We start from the raw sequence: 24,906 nt of genomic DNA on the forward strand, positions 1-24,906 counted from the left end.
CAATTCTGTTATCTTCCATGGTCTATAAACATGCTGTACACCCCCAGCTCCATTAGGGCACTCTATCATTGGGCCAAGAAATGTGTCTCCAAAAGCACCTCCACATGCTCCCTCCTCTGGAGCAGCAGACGGAAGATCCAATGTTGAAGCTGACATTGTGGGCTGATAAACAGTTCCTGACCTTGTCATAGCTAGGCCACCTGGATTGAAACTTGTTTTTCTCCTCACCACCATTGGAGTCAACCATTCAGCAGCACAAAGACGTGGTGTTTTCTGAGGTGTTAGTGTTGGTGGTTTCATGGCTTGCTCCAGCAACCCAGCATATGGTGGAGGGGGACGGCTGATAGGTGACACTACAGCAGCTCCTTTACTTTCCTCTGATTCTATAAATACCTCTCCTACAGCTCCTCCTACAGCTCCTTCTCCCAGCTGTGGGTGATATTGTTGCTCACTGGGAGGAGCCACATCTCCCAACTGTGGAGGAGGACTTCTTGCTGGACAGTCCAACAAATCATCCACCTTATGAACACTGACCATAGTAGTAGCGGGCGGTGTTATTTTAGGACGACTGCCAATTATCTGCTTCGTGTGACAAATCTTTCGACTGATGGCATCCCATACCCCAACACATTCTATCATATACCCATAATCCCAATCAGAAGGGCCTAAAGGACTGGGTGGAGCTGTTAACTCATGCAACAACAATATCTGAGACTTCTCAAAAGAACCACTTCGTGGCCACCGCGAGTCAAAATCTGCTACATGATCACAAAATGGCACTGTGTAATAAGTTGTACTCGTTATTTCTTCAACAAGGGCTTTTGGCGTCATTTGTGCCAATTTGTTGTATGTGTCATCCACACACAAGGAAACAAATGTTCTAACACTTTTACACATTTTTTCAGTTCTTTCTCTATTGTCTGCTTCTTTTTCCCACAATTTCAAACTTTCAATTTGTTTTGTCCATCTATCATTAACCTTCTTAGCAGCTCGTACTTTAGCTTTCTTAATTTTATCCTCAAATCTCTTTGCTATTTTTTTTCTCAGATTCCTAAGAGAAGCATGTTGTAGACTCCCATATTGAGGAAATCCTGAATTCTTATGCCACTTTGGCAAAAATTGTACGGCAACAGAGCCATACTTATCAAACATTTCTTTTGCTGGACTTTGAAGGTTTTTCTGATTGCTGTTAATGGCACCCATGGCGATTCTGTTCCAATTATATAATACTATGTTAAGATATTTAAATAAACACCTTCTAATGAATCTTATATTAACTTTTTCAAAAAGAGAAAGAAAAAAGAAAAAGGAAAGAAACCTTCAAAAAACTATCCCTTTTCTTCACCTACTGACATGCACTCAGGGACTGAATGAATGTGTGACAAAAATATCTTCCACAGACTAACTGTCTGCTGTAGAAACAGAGGAGACAAAATATGTACCAGCTGTCTGATTCCCTAGTCTGACCACTAACCTAATCAGACAAATTACTATTTCTCACACTTCTTTTTGTCCTTTCCTTGTTGAAAAGAACTTAAAAAAATACGCCACACCAACTGTGCAGTGCGTTCAATAATTTCAATAGGAGAAAGGAAAATTTGACCTTGCTCATCAAGAGATTGATAATGCATGCGATGTAAATCACCAAAAAGGTGGACAGGCATCATTAATTACTCATACAAAACAGTCCACGTTGAACTATTTTCATTTAGTCTATGCATTCAGCATAACTCACTTTTCGTCTTTATTTATTTATTCTATTTATTTATCTTGTGTTTTTTTTTTTTTTTTTTTTTTTTTTTTTTTTTGTTTTGTTTTTTTTTCCTCGTGAGTTCAACAACTAATTGTTAGCATTTATGTGGGGAAAAATTTCCTGAACTGGTCTACACCCAGACATCAAGCAGACAGAAGCCGCCGACACATAACCACACAGGGAAATGCAATAACTCAAACAAAGAAAAACAGTACTGTACAGCACGGACTCTAACCGTACTAAGCGCTTCTTAACAATTTACGCAGGCTCACATATTGATAGAACTCTGATCTCACCTCGTATTTTAGGCCTTTTTGGGGACTCTAACCCCTTTTATTTATCTGGCTTTTAGTTACGCAGGCTCACATATTGATGGAACTCTGATCTCACCTCGTATTGTACGCAGGCTCACGTTTGTTGTTCCCGATCTTACCTCGCACTTTTAGCCTTGGGGACTCTAACCCCTATTAGCTTTTATCAAGGACTCTAACCTTGAAAGGGACCCTGGCAGCGGACTCTAACCCTGCCTTTTTTACAGTGCACACAGGGGACTCCAACCCCAAACCCAACCTTATGACTCCATTATTTCAACAACCAACAATGCATAGTCAAACCCACCAATTTAGAATTTAAAAGCAACAAACAAATGCAATTTCCACATAATCAGATCAACAGTTGCCAATACAAGTCCCCATAAAAGTGGTTCTTTCAACTTACTGCCGTCCCGTTTCTCGAAAGGAAGACGTCAGGCGTCCCGAAAAAACCCTTTCTTACTGGGCGTCGAGGTTCCTCAGTCTCCTAGGACTGTCCCGATCGTGGAGTCCGTCAGTCTTACGAGAAAAGGTCGGCAGGTTAGCATCCCGGACGAGCCCCCAAAATGTAATGGGAAATTGCAGATCACTCAATAAACACACAAGAGAGCATTGTCAGGTTATGAAATAGTGTAATCAAATAATACAATCAGAAGTATAATGCATCATAGTTCTGGAGACAAAGAATACGTACCACCTAGCTATCTTTTCTTTGTCTGAAAGGTTGGCACTTAACCAGTCCCTTAAATACTACTTGTACAGAATTTATGACATCTGCTTACTAACCTTACAGGTCAGCAACCAACCCTCAGATAGAAACATAGGTCAGAAGTTCAGCTAACCTAGGAACAGTCTTTCTTTACGACCATATATGACAGTACATAAGCATGCACCAAGTAGCATCACAAAATAACATCCCTGCTATATTAAATTAAGGACAAACCACACTATCCTCTAAAGCTTATCAGTTTTACACATAAACATCTACATAACTACAGTTTATCTTATCACTGGCTCAGGTAAGGGTATAACAGAATAAACTTAACTGTTAAACACACAACTGCCTCATCTTACACAGCAAAGAACTAAGTTTAGAATATATATAGCACAGAGGAATTTAGAACATGTGTGAAACACTAACTAACACTAAACTGAACTTAAACACTGTCTGAAACATGTATGATATATTGAAGAAATACATCAAATGATAACCTGTGATTCAGTTTTCTTTTACATTCTCAGAACATCATAAAGAAGGTGAGCGGTCAGAAGTTTGTTTACAAGTTCGTCAGTCAGCCCGACCCCTCGCTGCCTGACGGGATACGTAACGGAGACGAGAGCCAGAGGAGGGACAACGCCGACCCAAACGGCCAATCAAAAGGCCTTGTGGGCGTGGCCTCAACCTGTCCATCAAAGGGTTTACCACAGGTACACTTTGGCATTATTTTCCCTTTGTGGATTTCTGCAGGATATGGAGAAACACACTGATATGATCGCACTGATTGATTGATTGATTGGTTTCTGTGTGGATCCGCAGCGCTCCTCACCCAGCAGCTCCCAGAAAAGCTCCCGTAACGACTACATGAAGTCTGGCCTCTACTCCACCTTCACCATCCAATCACTGCAGGCCTCGCCCAACCCACGGCCAATCAAAACAGAGCTGCTGCTGCAACAAGACCCCGCCTCCAAGGTGGACCTTACGGCCAGAGAGGTGAGAGAGAGAGAGAGAGAGAGAGAGAAAGACTGACCCCAAACATGCGAACAAACACGCTTCGATCTACGCAAAATCGATTTTGCACGTTGTTGTATTCTAGTGTGTCTCATAGGCTTGTGACTATCGATCAGATAGTCAATCTGATCGATAGTCATGGTCATAGTTGTTTTCAATATTAAGGAACTAAATTGTTGTAGAAAATAAAATCTAAATCTGGTGGAGTGATGGAGGAGGTGATGGGCTCGTCTATCAGAGATCTCTGGTTATGACAGTAGGTTGATATGAAAATAAAAACGATTGCACAACCCTAGGAATTGGTGAACATATCATTGCACTGTGGAATTTTGAGGACACAATAGTACAGGACTGGCGGGCTGCCAGGTCAAAAAAAAAAAATTTAATGCCCAAAATAAAGCCAAATATCCATTCATTCGGAAATTTAAAGCGTTTGGGAGCCCCGAGTTGTGAGTCAACCTCTGTGTCGTTGCCTGAGAAACTCGTGATAGTGCAGCTCTGTTTAAGGAACAGGGTAGTGCATAAAATGTGGCGTAGCAGGTGAGTGAGCGGTTGAGTGAAAGAGCAAGCGGCAGAAAAGTGACGGTGAATGTGAGTGGATTAGAGAAGCAGTGAGTGGTCAATCTGGCAGTAAATGTACAGTACAGACTATAGTGTGTCAGTTAATAAATACTGCAGCTTCTCAAGACACATCTGTTGCTGTTAGCTCCACAGTTAGCGACAGTGGGTTAGCCTAACCTGCAGACGCTAAACAGAGAAATAGAGAAAGAAGAAATGTGTGCCCAACCCCTCCGGCATCGCCCCCAGGCCAAAGCAGTCAACCTCTGGGAAACACTGGTAGATACATTAACTCATGCTGTGTGCTGTCCAGAGACACACAGATACAACAGCAGGTGATACAGTAACTATAGTGGGCTGTGCTCTGGTCCCATAGACTAAACACTGAGGTGATGCCGCACACAAGTTTGACAAAAAAAAAACAACAAAAACAAAGCATTTTAACACAAAGTTCTGCTGTTACTCAAAGCATTAAAATATTCTGATCTCTCTCCTGGCTTTGTTTCCTCTTCCTCTTCCTCCTCTTCCTCCTCTCAGGTCTGTTTATTATCGGAGTCTAAATCCTCTCCATCAGTAGGCGGCGCTGTTGATCCTGCTCTCCAGGTGATCGTCACTCAGCCATCTCCCTGTCCGACTCCAGCTCTCAGCCCCCAGATACCTGCCAACACCTCCAGTCAATCACAGGTCAATAATAGGCCACGCCCCCTCACGGGTCACATTTTAACGACCTTGTTAGCTGTCCTCCAGCGCCACCATCAGGACAATTTTAGCTCCACTGCTGTATGTCCAACAGTTTTCTTTCTTTCTTTCCCAGAATCCTCCGGCTCCTCCGCTGAACGACCCTCCCCAGATTTATCTCACCAGCATCGGGGATCCTTCCTCCCTCACCCCCCTCATCCCCCTGGGTCCCGTCGGTGGGTCGGTGAGTCCCGTCCCTCCGCCCCACGTCGCCATGGGCCCCCAGGTGCCGCAACAGGATGACTGCGGGGGAGTCGCCAACACTGCCAGCTTCCCTCCTCACCCCCACGCTGCTCCTCACCAGAATCACCCCCCGCCCGTTTTCGTCATCATCAACCCTCCTCCTCCTCAGCAGCAGCAGCAGCAACAACAACAGCAGCAGCAGCAACAGCAGCAGCAGCAGCAACAACAGCAGCAGCAGCAGCAGCAACAACAGCAGCAGCAGGCGGCCATGGCGGCTGCGCCTCCCTCCGTCGCTGCTCCTTCTGCTCCAACCACCACACGTCCTCCTCCTCCCCCCATCGTCATCAAGGAGGAGAACCTGCCATCAAGGGAGGAGCTGCTGGAGATGGTGTCTCTGGAGGAGAAACAGGTGAGAGGAGGAGGAGATAAACCATCATCAGTTCATGATTTGATTAACCGGTTGATTTGTTTGACTCGTCTGTGCTCGTTTTTACAGGTTCCTCAGCTGATCTGTGGCTCCGGGGAAGCAGAGCCCCCCCTCACCATCGTGGAGAGCCCGCCCCCTTCCTGCCTGGAGCCTGGGGTCGGAGGTCAACAACCTGGAGGGGAGTGGGGAGCAAAGGGGGAGGCCAAGGACTCGCTAACAGGTAACTCTTTCTTTTCTTTAGGCGTTGCTATGTGGTTTCTATGGAGCTGCTAAGGTGTTATTAGATACTGTTTGGCTTGTTTGTGTAGCAGCTGTGTCACTAGCTTGTTTCCTAAATGAAGACTGTCTGCCCAAACATCAGAGGAGATTTTATGGAGTATTTTTTATTTCATTGTTCATTGAACAGGGACGATGCACAATACAGTTATTGTACCAGATATAACTAAAAGCTCACTTCTCTCTCTGGTCCCTGCAGGGCGGATGATGATTTTATTCTTGTTTCTTTCAGTTGTGTGTTTGAGCTTCACTGTGCAGAATGATATTATGTTCAGTTTGTTTTCACCTTCATCTGCCGAAGGAGAAAAGTTTCTCTGAGCTCACCGAAAATCAGATTTTTTAAGGGGCGGGGCCTACGAGCAGGATTTGTGACATCACATCTAGTTTGGAAGCCAATCGTGGTCCAGTATTCACACTGAGAACAGACTTTACAGTGAAGGAGGAGACATCTGGTGTCCAGGAGTTAAACCTCTGAAAATAATGATATTTGCATATATATATATTCTGGATTTTTAATGAGGGAGAAAGAGTAGATGCCATTTTTTTTAGGATTTTAACGTGGTAATAATACTTGTTTGTGGAACATATGTATCACTCATATCACATTCCTTATCATTCCAAGCAGAGTATTTTTATATTAATACATGTCTGGAGGGGATCGGTCAGTTGTGGTGAATAACAATAAGAAAAAGAAAGACGGTACTAGTTTCTAACTGGGATTAACATTCACCTTCAGGGGAAAAAGAACACAGGTTCTACATCACAGCAAAGTCACCTGTTGCAGATCTGCCAACCTGTACTACGCATTTTGACATCAAAGTGCGCTGCTACGATTTGTCACTCTAAACTACGCAAAAGCTGGTGACGCCTGTGAGTTCGATTCATAAATCTATGGTTCAGTTGTGCACATGCAGAACTCAAGTCCGACAGCAAGAGGCAGCAGCTTGTAGCCTGCCGAAAAGCAACAGAAGAAGAAGAGTTCGACCAATCATAGCACCGGATTCATTCCTCCAGCCTTCACCCAAATATCAGCGGGGATATGGTCCATACATCCATGATACAGTCACACTTGACAAATACATGTCACTGATTTTAACCCTCATGATCCCCCCTCTCATTCCAGCTGGTTATTTCCTCAAGTGAGGATGCTACTTTTAACTTTTCCTTTGTTAACGTAAACGGACTGGGGTGGATGTGGAAAGTTGAAGTTGTGAATTGTGTTATGTTAAGGCAGACCTTCCAATTTTGGGAAAATATTTAACGTTAATACCGTTAGCCTAAAGTTACATAATTTTCAAGCTAGCTTGCTTGTTCACCAGGCATTTAAAGTGGCAAAGTAACGTTAGGATATATTGTCCGTATGTCGCAGATTGTAAAACGTGACTTTTTCATTGTGTGTAGTCATAATTATTGTTGCAGCTAAACCCGTAACTGTAATGAGAGGAGCAGTGGCATGATGGACCTGTGGCCTGGTGTGTGTGTGTGTGTGTGTGTGTGTGTGTGTGTGTGTGTGTGTGTGTGTGTGTGTGTGTGTGTGTGTGTGTGTTGGCACTGTAGTTTATAACTTTGCTTACTCAAGGAAAATTTCAAGGAAACAACCCCTCACTGCAAATGAAGTACAATATTTAAGGAGGGATGTGATGACTCCTATAGTTTCAGCAGCCATGTTTATATTCAGCCTGTATTGTCATTAGATCATCATACCACTGAGTTATAACCTTCCTATAATGAGAACTGTTGTATTAACCAGCTCTAAAATATTTATTTAAGGCTGGTTTGGGTTTTACAGCTACATTGTCATCATCTGTTCAAATTAGCTGAAAATCATATTTTCAAAAATCAAATTGGTTTAAAGTTTGATTATTGTGAAGGTGAAAACAATATGAACTATGTAAATGCAGCAGTAGTGGGAGGTTAGTGTGTAGCCTGAGTGAAATTGTGTTCCTTGTGTTCATCTCATAAATCGCCTTGAGAGCTGGGTCGGCCTCTCAAACTGGTTCCTGACATACATTACAGGAAGGAAGTCTTTCATTAGTCTTGGGGAACATGTGTCATAACTTCTGGTGTTGCACAAGGGAGCTGCCTTGGGCTTCTGCTATTCTCAATATATATGCTTCTGCTAGGTGATGTCATCAGAGAACATGATGTTAACTTCCACACACTATGCCGATGATACACAATTATATATATATCTGTAAAACCAAGCAATCCACTTGCTCTAAACTCTCTGACTACCTGTCTGTCCACAATCAATAAATGGATGAGTGATGACTTTTTATGAGGAAAAAACAGAAATCTTATTAATTGAGATCCTTCAAAGACTTGGCAACCTGACTCCTTTAATCAAACCAGAAGTAACAAGCCTAGGAGTCATTTTAGATTCTGTCTCAAGCTTCAAATCCCATATAAACAAAGTGACTAAAACAGCATTCTTTTATCTCAGAAATATTGCCATGGTTCGACCATTCCTGACTCAACAAGGTGCTGAAAAACTAATTCATGCTTTTTTTTAATTTCAAGTAGATTAGACTATTGCAATGCACTTTTTTAGGGCTGTAGTCTCCCAGTCGACTGCTCGATTAGTTGGTCGATATGCTCTCATCTGACCAAATTCTCATTGGTCAAATAATCTCCGTGTTACTTTCACAAGGAGAAAAGTGCTACCTCAACAGCTTTCCAGGATTAATCCATTATTTCCTGCGGCGGGAGGGACAGACTAACAAATTACCTGTGAAAACAACGGGGGTGTATTCAAAACACCCCCGTTGTTTTCACAACTTTGAACTCGCCCAACCTAACGGAGACTGCTGGGTCTAACTGTACTCAACGTTTACTGAACGTTTACTGAATCTGTGTTTCTCCTGTAAGTATAACAACAAGAACCCCCGCCAGGCCCAAAAAATATTTTTAATGCCAAAAATAACGTCAGATATCCATTCATTCGGGAATCAATAGTGTTTGGGAGTCTCTGTGCAGCGCTGCTCTGGTACGCGAGTCAACCTCTGTGTCGTTGCCTTGGAAACTATTGGTAGCGTAACTCCGTTAAGGAATACGTAATTGCGTAGTATGTTTGCGTAGCGAGCGGGAAACTGAGCGGCAGAGAAGTGACGGTGGATGCGAGCGGGTCAGAGGAAAAGGTTAGCAGTAAGTTGTCAGTGTGGCAGTAAATGTACAGTACAGACTACAGTGTGTCAGTTAATAAATGCTAAAAAAGTCTGTTGTTTCCCCAAGTGCTGGAGTAGTGAAGGGGGTTAGCTCTAAAGTTAGCAACAATGGGTTAGCATACCCTGAAAACGCAAAACAGGGAAATGTGTGGCTGCTGAGTTCACTCTGTCCCGTTACATCCAACCTCCCCCGCGACCAATCGATTAGTTGAAGATTATGTACGATTTCAGTCGACCAAGATTTTCTTTGGTTGACTACGGCCCTACACTTTTTACAGGTCTTCCTAAAGGGTCAATTGAAAGATTACATCTCATTCAAAACTCCGCGGCCAGACTATTAAAAACAAAATAGAGAACACATCACTCCAGGCTTGGCTAGCCTACACCGGCTCCCTGTGTCCTCCAGAATCGACTTCAAAGTCCTGTTACTCGTTTTTAAAGCTCTCAATGGGTCAGGGCCGAGCTACATCAGAGACTCCCTTATTCCTTATGCTCCCTCACGAGCCCTTAGATCATCCTCTGCAGGACTGCTTGAGATCCAAACTCTGGAACACCTCACGGTAGAGAAGCAGTCTCTCTTGAAAGCTTTAAACGATGCTTAAAAACATATCTTTTTAACCGAGCCTTTCTTCAACATATGACATGAAGATGACTTTTATATGATATGACTTTTACACCATATCATATACTCAAACATTTTAATCCATTTTAAGGCATTTGTATTCTTATTGATGAATGATTGTCTTTTACTTAAGATTCATTCATTTTTCCTGTTTGCCTCCTTTTATTCTTCCTGTTAATGTTCTCAATTATTTATTTGTTTATCTATCTATATGTATGTGTATATATATGTGTGTATGTATGTATATGTATGTATGTATGTATATGTATTAGTTTTATTTATTTATTTATTTTAAAAGTGAAGCACTTTGAGTTGCATTTTGTATGAAAGGTGCTATACAAATAAAGTGAATTATTATTATTATTATTATTATTATTATCATCTGTGTTTAGGCAGGTGAAAGACAAATGGACAAACAGGCATAAATGACCAACTAACAGTTTTGGCATCTGCACATATTTTTGTAAACGATCTGTTCCAGGCATCCTTCACATTGTTGTCAGTTTGCTGCATGTGTACACATGTTATGTGTATGTTTGCAAATTATGTACAATAATTCATTGTGTGAACAGCAGTGATTTGCATCCAGGTCGGGGAAGTGGTACTCAAAAAATTCGTCCAGGGTTGGCAGGTCTGCTGTCGCTAAGCGGTAACCGGGGAGATATCTGAGGGCATTTCAAGGTGGTTGTTGTTGGTGTCAGTAGGTGTTTGCTATGGGAGCAGATAAGGAGTTGCTATTGTGTGTGTACAGACAGTTATAAAGGAGCTATTAAATGGCTGCTGCGGTGGATTTTAGGAGGGACGATTACAGCAAGAAAAACATGTTTCACTGTTCATTCGGGCTCCAGACACACTTGACGAATTGTGAGCCCGTCCTTTAATTCTGGGTGGTTGTTAGGGTGTTTCAGATATCAACAACAACACTCTCCAGCTGATGTCAGTCCTCTCTGCAGCCCGGCCTGTACTGGAGTTTTAAGGCAGATGCCTGTAACCAAATTTCAGAGTCCAATAAATCTTTTTTTAACATAAAGGCAAAATACAAACTGCAGTGTTTGAGATATTTTATAGTGTAAAAAGAAACTTGTCAACACTCTCTGGAGGACAAATGACCTCAAACTTATCTTTGACATTTCTTTACTGGCATTTACTGGTACTGATCAGACCACAGATACGCTGGTGCTGATATATGTGTGATAAACTAATATGAGCCGCTACGTTCACCCAGATGATTTATCAGCTGGACTTTGTTTCATACAGCGAGCAGCAGGAAGTCGCTTTTAACATTCATGAGTCTGTTTGCATGCAGTTTCATTCAGTTGTTGGTGTGTTTTTTATGACTGGCAGTTAATGGCTGCAACTAATGAATGTTTTTATTATCCAATAATCTGTATTGATTCATTTATTACTAGTTTGGTTTATAATATATCAGAAAATGGTTAGAAAAAGCCTTGTTTTACAATATTGAGTGTTTTTTTTTGTCCATAACCCAAAAAAATTCAGTTTACTGTCATAGAGGACGAAAGAAACCAGAAAATATTCACATTTAGAAGCTGGAATCAAAGAATTTGGGCGTTTTTTCTAAAAAACAAAAGACTCAGAATAGTTGGTGATTAATTTTCTGCTTTACTGGCAGTTATAAATTATTCTGTTTCGGAGAATAAATGAATCAGAAGGATTTTGATCTGAAGAAGATGTTTTTGCAGAATTTGGGAGGATTTGTTGTCTCACTTTGTTGTATTTGAGCAGCGTGGGAGCGTCAGTCTCTGTGTTCACATTAGTTTTTTTCTCAGTTTTTCTCTCTCTCTCTCTCTCTCTCTCAGATACCTCCGTCCCTCCTGTGACATCATCCTCAGCGGTGACCTCGACCTCAGACGCCGTTCCTCCCAAACCAAAGAAGCCGCGGGGCCTGGAGCTGCCCTCCTCCCCCTCCCTCCCTCCCGGCCTCTCCCTGGATAAGGTCCGCAGCCTGCACTCTCAACAACATCAATCAATTATTTTGAATTTTTCTTGAATATTAAATGAACTGATGCGGTTGGGAATCGAACCCTCGACCCTGGCAGCCCCTTACTGGGCTCCAGCTGCGAAGCCTGTGACATCACATCCTCTGTTTCCTCCGCAGGTTAACGCAGCTGTTAACAGTTTATTGGCTCCCGGATCAGCGACCAACACGCTCACGCCGACCGTCATCACCTCCCACGCTCTGGTAAACGCGCCGCCCTCGAAGAAGACGCTTGTTGTTGTGTTGAAACGTTGTGTTTGTTCTCTGACTTTTTTCGTTGTTTTTCATCTGATATGAAACTCTCTTTCTCTCCGTCCAGACTCCGGTCCTGCTGACTCCCAGTCCTCTTCCCTCCACCATCCACTTCTGGAGCACGCTCAGTCCCATCGCTCCCCGCTCCCCCGCCAAGCTCTCCTTCCAGGTAATACACCGAGCCCGCTGCGTGTAATGGTTATCATAACCGTCTAAATCCAGATACTGTAACTGCCAGTAACAAATAAAGACCAGTCCCTTTATAAAGACCTGTCCAAAGGTTAGTTATAAGATTATTTTGTGTGCATTTGTCAGCTGTCGGGAGACGTTTTACATCTATAGACTGTAGGTGAGAAGGTGCTGCAGGAAGCTGTTTAGAGTTTCAGTCAGCAGCATCAGACCTGCAGCAAACACTGTCACTGCTGCAGCTCCAGCAGCATCCAGTCACTGTGGGAAAGAAGAGAGTTTAGCATTTTTCTGCTGCTTATCTGGGTCCAATTACTGTTATAAACTGCCGGGAAGTCTGATAAAAATTATTCTAGGTCATATCGTCCCTGCTGGTTTACCGTCATACTTTCATATTTTGACCGCTATGATTGTGAAACGCGTTCAACAGCATGTGGTGTTAATTTAACTTAAATTTAACTGCAGAAACTCTGAAGGAAGTTTAGTTTTTCAGTTGCTGTGTGGTTTTTCACTTATCGGGAAGGTCGGTGGTTCGATCCCCGGCTCCTCCGGTCAGCACGTTGAAGTGTCCTCGCGAAAGATACTAAACCCCAAACTGCTCCAAAGTGTGTGTGTGTGTGTCAGTGGCAAGGCAAGTTTATTTGTATAGCACATTTCAAGTGGTTTACATAGAGCACAAAGGGTATTAAATCAGAATATAAAAGCAACACAAGTAAAAAGACATATAAAAACAATTAGAAAGTGTTACATTTAGAAATAAAAGGAAGCTAAAAGGGAATAAGACAGATAAAACAAGAGAAGAAAAGTAACAGTGCAGTGTAAAATATTAACCCTCAATGTGGTTTAATGAAAGGTAAACAGGAAAGTCTTCAGCTGCGATTTAAAAGAACTGAGAGTCGCAGCTGACCTGCAGTTTTCTGGGAGTTTGTTCCAGATATGTGGAGCATAAAAACTGAACGCTGCTTCTCCATGTTTAGTTTTGACTCTGGGGACAGAAAGCAGACCTGATCCAGACCTGATCCAGACCTCCTTAGAGGAAGCAGCAGATCAGAAATGTATTTTGGCCCCGAACCATTCACTGCTTTATAAACCAACAGCAATATCTTAAAGTCAGTTCTTTAACAGACAGGAAGCAATGGGTGAATGAGTATTAGAAACACTGTAAAGCGTTGTATCGCTCCTGATGAGCAGGTTGGCACCTCGCACGGTGGCCTCTGCCATCAGTGTTTGAGTGTGTGTGTGTCTGTGTGTGTGAATGCTGGCGTGTGTTGTAAAGCGCTCCAAGTGGTCGTTAGACTAGAAAAAGGCTTTATATAAATGCAGCCCATTTACCATTGAAGCTGCTGTCAGTGAAACTCAACTCACCCTGCTGAGTTTTCTCAGTGAAAACAGGAAAGGGAGGCGTTATGCTTAAGAGATTTTAATATGAGATACCTTCACTGGAAATGTCATTTAAGATAGTGATAAAAGAAAAAAAGTCGAGGTGATAGATAACTGTATTGTTTTAAGCAGAGCGTTGAGTATGACAGGACTGTTTTAACATGAACATTATACTAAACAGGAGCAGAAAACAGGGAGCCTTTTTACTAAAATGTAATCAAATATAAAACAGCAGAATATAAATGAAGGTTTTAAATTATAGGAGTTAAAGTGTATAATTAACCTGTTGGATCTCAGCGTGTGACAGCAGGTTTGGAACAAAATATCAAATGTTTTCAAATCTCCTTGAAAAAAGAAAAAAAATGTCACCTGTGACTTGTTTACAGGTTTCGCACCGTTACTCACAACCACAAACATCTTTGACCGGTTTGTGTGCAGCTTTGTGAACTGAAACCACATCAAAAGCACAAACGTGTTCAGCTCTTCATCCTCACACATTGCTGCAATATGTAGATTTTTTTGTGCAACACATTTTGCAGTTCAAATTAGAACCACACATATTATTATCACAGCGGTGCAACTGTCAGGTTTTTAGAAGAGCAGCTCTGTAGATGTCTGTCTGTGAGACAGACAGACAGCTGCTGGATGAATTATCATAAAGTTTGGTACAGATATGTTGAGGATGAATCCAAATGACCTCAGTGATCCTTCTATTCTAGCGTCATCATCAGTTTGGATACTACAGACGAAGACTCTCCTCCAAACATTTATTATAAGCAGGTTTTGACTCTGGAAAAGAGGCAAAATTCAGTATACTCAAACCAGACCAGCCTGATTTCAGTTTAAATGAACACTGTGGTTTAACATTATTGTTCTACAAATCAACGCACAGCGAGGGTAAAACTGCACATGTGGAGGGCAGCGTTACACGTCTCATAGTGTACATTGATGCTGCTGGAATTACATCAAAAGAGGAAAAGTAGACAAGAAACATCTGGAATAAAAACTTGTGAAAAAGAGGTAGTGGTGTGCTCGAGGACTGTCTCGATCATATAAAACTCAAGATAAATGCTCTTGAAGATAAGGGTCATCACATAGAAGGAAAAAAACAAACTGGAGCAGGAATGGAAAAACTCTGCGATTAAACGCACAATATGTCATTTCAGCCGCTAGGGGTCTCAATCAAAACAATAACAAAAGACGGAGTGTGATGACGGTGTGAAGTAGCAAGGGATCATGGGAGTTGTTGTCTTCCTCGTTAAATAACCAGCTTCACCGGGATAGGATTACTCCAGTGTTCATCATTCAGGATGTTTTTACCCGCAGAGGTCTCCTCCTCTCCAAACGGAACCGGTGATTACAGGTAAAAACACTGAATAAAACTGATTCACCTAAAAAAAATCATTGTTTCTCCGACGATGTTTGGTGACCACCGGACGTCCGTTATGGGCCGTTAGCCGAGCTGCTGCTAACACTTGTTCGGTTTATTTCTCTTATAACTTTAGATTCAGACGTTCGGCCGGTTTCTCCCGGGAGCCGAATTACCCGCAGAGGTCTCCTCCTCTCCAAAAACAAACGTACACGCAGATTAAAATTGTTAAAATACTAATTTAAGCTGTTTTACCTAAAAAATCAGTGTTTCTCCGACGATGTTCGGCGACGACCGGACGTCCGTTATGGGCCGTTAGCCGAGCTGCTGCTAACACTTGTTCGGTTTATTTCTAATATAACGGTCGGTCGGTTTCTCCCGGGAGCCAAATTATCCGCAGAGGTCTCCTCCTCTCCAAAAACAAAGGTACACGCAGATTAAAATCGTTAAAATACTAATTTAAGCTGTTTACCTAAAAAATCAGTGTTTCTCCGACGATGTTCGGTGACCACCGGACTTCCTGGAGGGGCTGTTAGCCAAGCTGCTGCTAACGTTTGTCCAGTTTATTCCTCTGATAACTTAAGATCCAGACGTCCAATGACTAAAATCCTTCTTCCGGCCAAAAGATATAGTTAAAAGCCACCTAAATTTATCATGAAAATGTGGCTTAAAACTGAATAAAAGTCAATTTATAACAATTTCTGTGGAACAAGCACAACACCGATGTACTATCTTGTATGTGTGTAAGTTACTCTTTGGTAGACGCCATTGTAGCGGACAAACACAGCACCGCTGTGTGCATCTTGTGCGTGTTTACTCTTTGGTAGAGGAGGTATGACGCCATTGACATGCGACCAAATGAAACGGTCCGTTACTTTGATTAAATTACAGATTTCTCTGGGTTTGAAAATTGTTGGATAATATTCTACATTTATAGAAAAGGCGTGTAATCAATCTCCTCATTTAAACCAGGATATAGCATTGCATCAAGTTTGAATGCATCAAGTTTGAAAATCCAAAAAGTTTCCCTTTGGAGAAGTCTGTGTAAACGATCGCCACCCCTGATGGAGATTTTTACTAATTCTGAACCCTAAACATCTGGAATAATCGGCAGAATACAAGGCGGCGGCTGGTTGTCTGAAGTCGCAGATGATATGAGATCCATCGCAGGAGGTTTTGTGTTGTTTTCCATTTAGTATGAGACGTGTAGTCGACTTCATTTGTTGTATACTTGGTGCAAAAACCGCATACCGTGACCAAGCGGCAAACTCGGGGGCTGTAAAATGAAGCCAATGCGGAAGTGCCACTTGAGGCTCCAAAAGCGAGTCAATCTCCATAGACCCCCATGTTAAAATGCCCAACTTTACAGCAGAAATAAACATGTTTACAGCCTGGTACAAACAACGGTTTTGGTCTCTAAAGCTAATTTCTCCTTTCATGACAACTGTACGGGGGGTGAATTTTTTTATAACTCGCTCGTTTAAGTTTTATTAAGCCGTAAAGTTCTGCATAATGAAGGACATGGCTGCTTTGAGTGACAGGTCCACCAGCTGCTAGGTGGCTTGTTTCAGCCATTCGGCCCGCCTCTTTGCCCATTTTTGATTGGCTGGGAGTTAGGCAGTGTCACGCACTGCCAAGATGGCGACGGCCGGAGCAGCTCGCTTTGAGCTTCAAAACCGCTCTTCAGAAACCAACGGGTGACGTCACGGTAACTACGTCCATATTTTTATACAGTCTATGACCGTGACGAGTAGCGTGTAGTTCATACTGAATAGAATTAGTTTGTAGTGTGGAAGACACTACAGTCATGTAACTCAACATGCTAACATGCTGATATTTAGTAATGCTTCACCATCTTAGTTTAGCGTGTTAGCATGCTAACATTTGCTAATCAGCACTAAACACAAAGGACAAAAAAATAAATGCACAAATAAAAATTCTCATCTGATGATGTAGATAGAGTAATTACAGTTCATCCTGAGGGGAAAGTGAATGTGTGAACAAGACTTCATGATAATCATTACTGAATATATTTCCGATTCCATATAACAGGAAAACACAGACACAAAAAGCCCAACATGGAGGAGGTTTGAGACTCCTCTTGATATGTTAAAATGAAAATGATTCACCTGAGAAGTTGTGGCTTTGAAGGGGACTTTACTTTATATTCTGGGATTCCCCAAAACTCTCAGCGGTTCTCAGCGTTTTATATCTGATGTATCATCACAGCTGTCAGATGAGCTGCAGCACCTCCAGCCACCTGCCGTGTTCCAAATTAGTCCTGATGAACAGACTGTAAACTTGATCTTACTCAACACTTATAATCACATAGAAGTGGATAATGTTACTGTGTATTTTATCATGTAAGACGCAGTGATTCGTTTCTTAGTAGGTTTATATAAATCATCTCCACGTCTCTGCTCACATACTGACTGTTATTCAGCAGCAGCAGGTGTTGTTAAGGTGTTAAGCTGACTCAGGTTGGTGGGAGGTGTGTCCTCTGCAGTCTGTCTGTCGCAGCAGAAGCAGAAAGACGACCGGTCGGGAATCAATCTGCAAGATTATCAGCAAAATGTTCAAAAAAAGAAAAGTTGATTTTTTTGTGTTTTAATCTGACTCTGAATCCAGAATATTTATTAAACTAATCAGAGCTCCTCTACAACACACACACACACACACACACACACACACTGTGCACCGCATGTACCTGTACCTGATCCATGTCCTACACACACACACACACACACACACACACACACACACACACACACAGAGAGCTGGTGTCTCTGCAGTTTTCTGGCTCACAGTTTTTACTCCATCTGTCATTTCAAACACTGAAAACACTCTGAGATTTTTGCCAAATGGAACTTAATTTGTGCTGCTTGAAAAACTACATTTAATGTTACGTTAAAAAGGGGGGAAAAAGGTGTACGTGATGTTCTTCGGTGTGTTAACGAGACGTCGAGGAGCCAAACACACCGGCTGTTTGATGACGGTACAGTAGATGATGGCAGCAGCAGGTCGTTAGTGGGATCTGATGCAGACGTGGAGGTGCACCCCCCGCTGCCGTCCAATCAGAATACAGAACACCACTGTTGCCGGGGGCAGCTACAACCGCTCGCTGTCTGAAAGCAGCTTCATTCTATGAATAAAGATGTTCAGTTTATTGTCATAAAGGACTAAAGAAACCAGAAAATATTCACATTTAAGAAGCTGGAATCAGAGAATTTGGATTTTTTTTTTCTTAAAAAATGATTCAAAATAATTAATCGATTATCAAAATAGTTGGTGATTCATTTAATAGTTGACAACTGATTGATTAATCGACTCATAGTTGCAGCTGTTGGTTTAACATGTGTGATGGTTTGATGTGTTTGGGTTTGTGGTTCTGTGTCGCCTCCTTCTGGTGAAACTGGAAACTGCAGGAAGTGAAAACGTGTTTGTTTACTGAAGCTGTTGATCATGTTTATCTCCAAAATATCAACAACTAGGAACTGAAAGTTGGTGAAAATGTGTTTGTTTTATTTCAATTCAGTTTGATTCTGATGAGACTTATTAAGCCTCAGATAAAGAAACCACCAAATAATCATAGTAATTATTAATAATAAAGTTACTGATTGATCCAGAATCCTGGTTTAGTCACAATGTTTTACTTTAACGTCAGAGTTCAGTTCATTTTCACATCAGTTTATTTATTTGTGCGGGTTAAAATCAAACAAATACACACAAACAACAAGAAAAAAAACCTCTATTTAAATAATATTCACAATAAATAAAATTCATACATAAATATAAAAGAAAAGCAAAGTCAAACTATTAAAAAAACAACAAAACAAAACACCAAATAGGATTATAAAACCAAAATTAAAGCCTTTTTTTAAATATGATCTAAAGGACCTTTTTAAAGACAAATAAATCTTAACCTTGATGAGGAAAGTAGTTCCATAAATTTGGATCCGTGTATCTGATTGAAAATTGATTTCTGGTTGTCAGATGTAAAGTCAATAAAGACACAATAAATATAGAAAAATACAAAACAGCTTTTATGGAGACAGAAAAAAAACACTCAGAGCAGATTATACAGATACATGATGAACATAAAGAGACTCAGCTTCACTTAACTCTTTATCTGTGTGTGTGTGTGTATGTGTGTGATATAAAAGCAGAGGATTAAAGGGTTTTAATATTTTCCTGATGTTTCGCAAATCTCCTGATGTATATAAAATCTCTCTGGTCTTTTCTGGCCCTCTGAAGACAGAAACAAAAGGTCTCCAGTTGGCTGCCGGTTTCCTCACAAGATATAAGAAGATACGTCCTATAAACCAGTACTGATGTCTCTGCATCGGCTTTAAATGGATCGTCTCCTTCCTGTATCTCCAGCCGTGTTACTCTTGATGCTCGTTACTCAACTGTTCCTCCTCAATTTAACAAAAATCTTTTGGCGGTTGAACATCTAGAAGCAGAGTCGAGAGTTTCTGACACAACTTCACCTGCTTCCAACGTGCACAGAGAAGGGAAATAAATCTAAAGAGGTCCAAACTCCAGCAACACATAGTAGTATATAGAACAACTTTATTGTTAGTCCAACACTCTTCAGCTTGTTGCCTTCATCAGGGTCATCATAGAACATTAAATAGAGTCGTAAATAATTATAAAAGACAACCAATCATGTACATCCAGACACATTATCAACCAATGGGGCATCTGCAAAGAAATATACACATCCAGTATAGTAACAAAAAGAGGAACTTTGGCACTAAAAAGACTGTAACGTTGAAAGATATCTACTTGATTTGACTCATTTGTACGCTGAAGCTTCATATTAGCTTCAGATAAACTTTTAAATACGTTTTTGCACAGAAGGAGGACTGTGGATTTTGTCCTCCATCACTTACACTGTAAGTTTTCATTTCACTGAGACACTGTTAATAACTACCATATACAACAAAACCCTCACATCCCAGACCCCCCCCCCCCCCTTTTTTTCTTTTTAGGTTCTTATTTCTCACACTTTTAACCTCAGTAGACACACCTATCCTCCCTTCACTCTCCCAACGGTTACCAGTCTGATACAGCCGTTCAAAATCACCACTAAACTCTCTCCCACATAGCTTAATGTTGGGCTTACAAATTCAGGCCTTTTACACAACTCAATGTTGATGAAAGAGACGAACTTCTCACCTCACAAAGGAATCCATGAGCGCCTTTATCTCTGAACGTAACAGGAAAAGGAGTTTGTAACCTCTGTCGTGCACTTTACTCTGCTCCGGCTGGGAGAGAGGGCCGAGAAGCACATCCAGGAATCCAGCTCGAAGGACCAAACTGATAGATAAATTATCAATAGGCTGAGGTTGGTTGAAGTCAAGTGTCTCTTTAATTCAAACAGAACACATGTTACAGACACGGAGAGCCCACAGAGTCTTGTTTACAGACTCCTACCAGACCTAGACAAAGCTTTACAGAGCTCTGCCTTCCACATGATATCCATATGACTTTGTCCTGCTGTTACCCTCGGGACCCTGCAGTCTAATATATATATATATATAACCATACATGGTACACAATGTACAGATTTTTTATCAATTATGAAGGGATCTCCTTCTTCAGTATGAACAGGAGGAATGATTACAGCAAGAAAAGCAGGTTTCAATGTTCATTTGGGCTCCTGACTGTTGGTTTAAGACACACATGAAAAACTGAGAACTTGTCCTTTAAGGAAAAACTAATATACGGCATCACGAGGCTGGAAGAAAAACGTGAGAAAAGGAAACTGCCGCTGTGCAAAAAATTAATGAAAGAAAATATTTTATATATGAATGAATGAATGAATGGTTTATTTCAATCATACATAAAATAAGGAACAAAACAACAATTTGTGTGGGTATGCAACTGACAAACACATCATCATACATGTTTATACCGATTCATTTCACACAATCAATGACTGAAAAAGGAACAAGCTGAAGCCCACAATCCACAAGATAACCCAGAATATCAGCAGTATGAAATAAAGAAAAAAAAATGACTCTAACTTGTAATCCTAATTATTTTACATCTTTATAATTTTATGACATAATCCTTTATTATTTTACATTTTAAGACCCTTCCATAGTTTGACTCCCAAAACTGAAACATTAGTTCTCACTTTACATTTTAATGGCAGCGTTCGATACTGTGGACCACCACGTTCTGATCCACAGGCTCAATCACCTGGTGGGCATCTCTGGGACTGTGTTGGAGCGGTTCTCCTTGTATCTCACACATAGATCCTTGTCAGTCTCTGTAGGTGAATTTGTGTCAAACACTGCAGCTTTGTCATGTGGTGTCCCCCAGGGATCAATCCTGGGACCCATTTTATTCTCCACATACATGCTGCCACTGGGACAAATCATCAGCAGTTTCAAGAACATCTCCTACCATCTCTACGCTGATGACATCCTCTGAACTTAACAGCTGTTTAAATGCAATTAGGAATTGGACGGCAAATAATTTTCTGCAGATAAAACTGAAGTCCTGATCTTTGGCCCTGATAATCTTCAGTCACCGATCAGACAGAACCTCGGTACCTTATCCTCATCTTCTCAGTCTTCCTTGCATAATCTTGGTGTAATTTTTGACCAATCAATGAGTTTTGAAGCGCACGTTAAGACGCTAACCCGATCGTGTTTCTTTCACCTGAGAAACAGCCAAACTGCGGTCTGTGGTATCAGGAAATGAAATGGAGATGTTAATACACGCCTTTATTTCATCACGATTGGACTGTTGTAACTCTCTTTTCACCTGTTTTAATAACTCTTCCATACAACGTTTACAAACTGTCCAAAATGCTGCTGCTGCTCGGCTTTTAACACGATCCAACAGATGGTCACATACGACTCCTATTTTAACCTCACTGCACTGGCTTCCAGTAAATTTTAGAATTCATTTTAAAATGTTGGTGCTCACTTATAGAGCCCTACGTGGCTCCACATTACGGACCTTCTGCACCCCTACACCACCAGCCGAGCCCTTAGATCCTCCACCCAGGGCTTTCTAAGTGTGCCTCGTACACATTTTAAGACCCGGGGTGATCATGCTTTCCAGTTGACAGCTGCTAAGCTTTGGAATAGTCTTCCAACGAGCTTAAGAGCCTCTAAAAGCAGCTAAAAACCCGTCTGTTCAGACAGGCGTTTGGACAGTTTGTGCTATTCTGTCTCTTAATTAGTCTATTTTATCTGCTCTCTCCTTGTATATTTCTCTCTGGTGTCTTTGTTTTATTTATCTTGATGCGTTTGATTTTACTTCTTTGACTGTAAAGCACTTTGTGTTTGTGAAAGGTGCTTTATAAATAAACTTTACTCACTTTACATATGTCAAAGATACACAAACTTCTTAGATTATAACTTCCTTCTCTCTCTTGTCTCTCTTTAGTTCCCCACTAACGGCAGTAATCAGATCCACATCCCGGCCCTGAGCGTCGATGGTCTCTCCACCCCGGTGGTCCTGTCCCCCGGCCCCCAGAAACCCTGAGCCCCCTTACCCACCTCGCACAGCTCCTCCGCTGGACACAGCCTCGCCTGACGGTCCCCCTTCACTCACCTCCTCCTTGGGGGAGGGCTGGAAAGAGAACTGGACCTGCCTGCACTGACTCTGAAACTCTCCACTCAAACCAGGAACCACATAGTTTTTTTGGGGGGGGGCACCGCTGTGGCCTGACTGGTAAGACTGGGAGATCTGAGGGGTTTTACGGGAGCCTTTCACTGGTGGAGAATCATCATCGTCCAAAAAACCAGACAGGAATCACAGTTTGGTGAATGTCGGAGATGTCGATCGCCTTCGCTGATACACTGACAGAATATTTTGCGGAGAGCTGCTCTCTCTGTTTTTGTTGCTACGATGAGGTTTTGGCGCCAGTTCGCTATAAAACCGGACAGATTCTCTTGACTTGAACGCATCACGAGAAGCCGACAGCGAAAAACGTTTTTTCTTCTGCTACTGAGGGCTGAAACCAACAACGATTGTTTGATGTAAATGTCGGTGTGTAAACTGTGAAAAACGACAACAAATATCTTTGTAGTTGTCTGATTACAGTCGGGTTTGAAATAAAACACAAAGAGATTCAGTTTACAGGGAGACCAAACAGAGAAAAAGCAGCAAACTGGAACCAAATCGTGTGTTTTTACTGGAGAAATGAGGAAATAATAAACATTTAATATCAGAACTTTAATTTTCTAACCGATCATCTGATTGTCTGAGGACCTGAAGGACGCGACATGTTTCCTGAAAAAGAACATTTTAATCTTCATGAATCGCTGCAGCTCCGCCTCCTGCTCATTAAATATTCATGAGGACGTGCGACGGGGAAACCGCTGATTAATCTCAAATGTTTCTCGTTGGATCTTTTTTTTTTTTGTGTTTATTTATTTCAGTTCCTGCTCCTTCCTCTTCAGATGTTTCTTGACTGTTTTTACGGACGGCGGTCGTCGCGGCTCCTCGACCGTTAACGGGCGTGTGTGTTGATTGCAGCACTCCCCGATGACTTTCTCTTGTTTGTCATTTTGTAAACTCACATCTGCTGGATTTAAAAAAAAAAACTCCTTCAGAAATGACTTTTAGAGCCATTTAGGGAGTTTTTTTTTTCTTGCTTCGCTCTTATTGGCCGCTTTTTAAAAGGCCACGCCTTTCTCCAGTTATATGCATGGCCTGTTATTGACTGAACTCCTCAGCATCATTTTGAACTGACTAATCACAGGAGGGATGATGATGATGATGATGATGCAGATTTTTAGCCCTGGTTCGGGAGCTTTTACTCAGCCAAGTTATTTCTCTATAAAAGCATCGACGTGTTACAGATTGTATATTTTCTAAAAGAGTCTTTGAATTAGAAGAAAGTGACGAGTTTAAACTTTAACAGACGGTGTTTTTGGTGTTTTTCAAGGTTTTATGGAGGACGTGGTCACATTCCTTTTGGCTTTAAAAAAACAAACAAAATGTTGAAAGAAATAGTTTGTTGTATTTGACAAGTAACTGGTTTCATAGATATCTGAATTCATTCCAGATGTGTGTTTTGATGGAGCACCTCTGGCTGGAGGGATCTGTTCTCTGATTGGTTCCTGAAAGCCTCGTCGAGTCGTCGCTGTCGTCGTGCTGTCGGTCTGCGGTGATGTTGCCACAAGTTTCCTCTTGACTATCATCTGTTGTTAGATTTGAATCCTTCCTGCCGGGACTCAAACTGAGAGACGACGGCGACCTGAACCGCTGTTTTTATTATCCCTTAATCTCACAATAGTTTCCTCTATTATTGCTCATTTCTACCCAGAAATATCCAGATCCTTTATTTAATACAAGTAGAAACACTGTCATCTACAAATACTCCTTTACAAGGAAAAGTCATGAAGTCAAAATGTTATTGAAGTAAAAATATATAAGTATTATCAGCAAAAATGTACTTCAAATATTAAAGTAACAGTACTCGTTATGCAGACTGGCTGGTATATTATTATAACACATGTTTGTTTTTATCATTAACAGATAAACGTTGGAGAGTTTTAATGCTGTCGTTCTTCAGTGTGGAGATATAAACGTATCAGATGGTTTTATTGTAATAATAATCTGGAAAGTAACTAAAGCTGTTAAATAAATGTAGTGGAGTAGAAAGTACAAGTACCTCAAAACTGTACTTGGGTAAAAGTACTCAGTTACTTTCCACCACTGATCCAAACAACCAACAGTCCAAAACCCCAAAATAATCAGTTTATTATCATAGAAGAGGATGAAAACCACAACATTTTGAACATTTTGAACATTTAGCTGCTGAATTTTTGTGTAAAAAATAACTTAAACAATCGTTTGATTCATGGCTGCAACTATCAGTTATAATACAGTTATATTCATTATTGATTGATCAATTAGTTGTTTGGTCCATAAAATGTCAGAAAATAGTGAAAGATATCAGTCAGTGTTCCTCAAAGTCCAACATG

At 41.3% G+C, this 24,906-nt stretch overlaps 1 protein-coding gene across 1 annotated transcript in view; it reads left to right on the forward strand.

Moving 5' to 3' along the window:
- Positions 1 to 23,837, forward strand: part of elk1 (ETS transcription factor ELK1) — a 45,741-nt gene extending 21,904 nt beyond the window's left edge. Inside the window, exons 3-11 of the mRNA XM_042409407.1 lie at positions 3,307 to 3,492; positions 3,602 to 3,775; positions 4,889 to 5,035; positions 5,166 to 5,681; positions 5,769 to 5,919; positions 11,582 to 11,718; positions 11,881 to 11,964; positions 12,080 to 12,181; positions 22,358 to 23,837. Coding sequence (XP_042265341.1) covers positions 3,307 to 3,492; positions 3,602 to 3,775; positions 4,889 to 5,035; positions 5,166 to 5,681; positions 5,769 to 5,919; positions 11,582 to 11,718; positions 11,881 to 11,964; positions 12,080 to 12,181; positions 22,358 to 22,456 — 1,596 coding nt within the window. The 3' untranslated portion in view covers positions 22,457 to 23,837. The remainder of the gene's footprint in view (positions 1 to 3,306; positions 3,493 to 3,601; positions 3,776 to 4,888; positions 5,036 to 5,165; positions 5,682 to 5,768; positions 5,920 to 11,581; positions 11,719 to 11,880; positions 11,965 to 12,079; positions 12,182 to 22,357) is intronic.
- The last annotated feature ends 1,069 nt before the right edge of the window (positions 23,838 to 24,906 follow it).

This window comes from Thunnus maccoyii, chromosome 4 (assembly GCF_910596095.1).
Source record: "Thunnus maccoyii chromosome 4, fThuMac1.1, whole genome shotgun sequence".
Lineage (NCBI taxonomy): Eukaryota > Metazoa > Chordata > Actinopteri > Scombriformes > Scombridae > Thunnus > Thunnus maccoyii.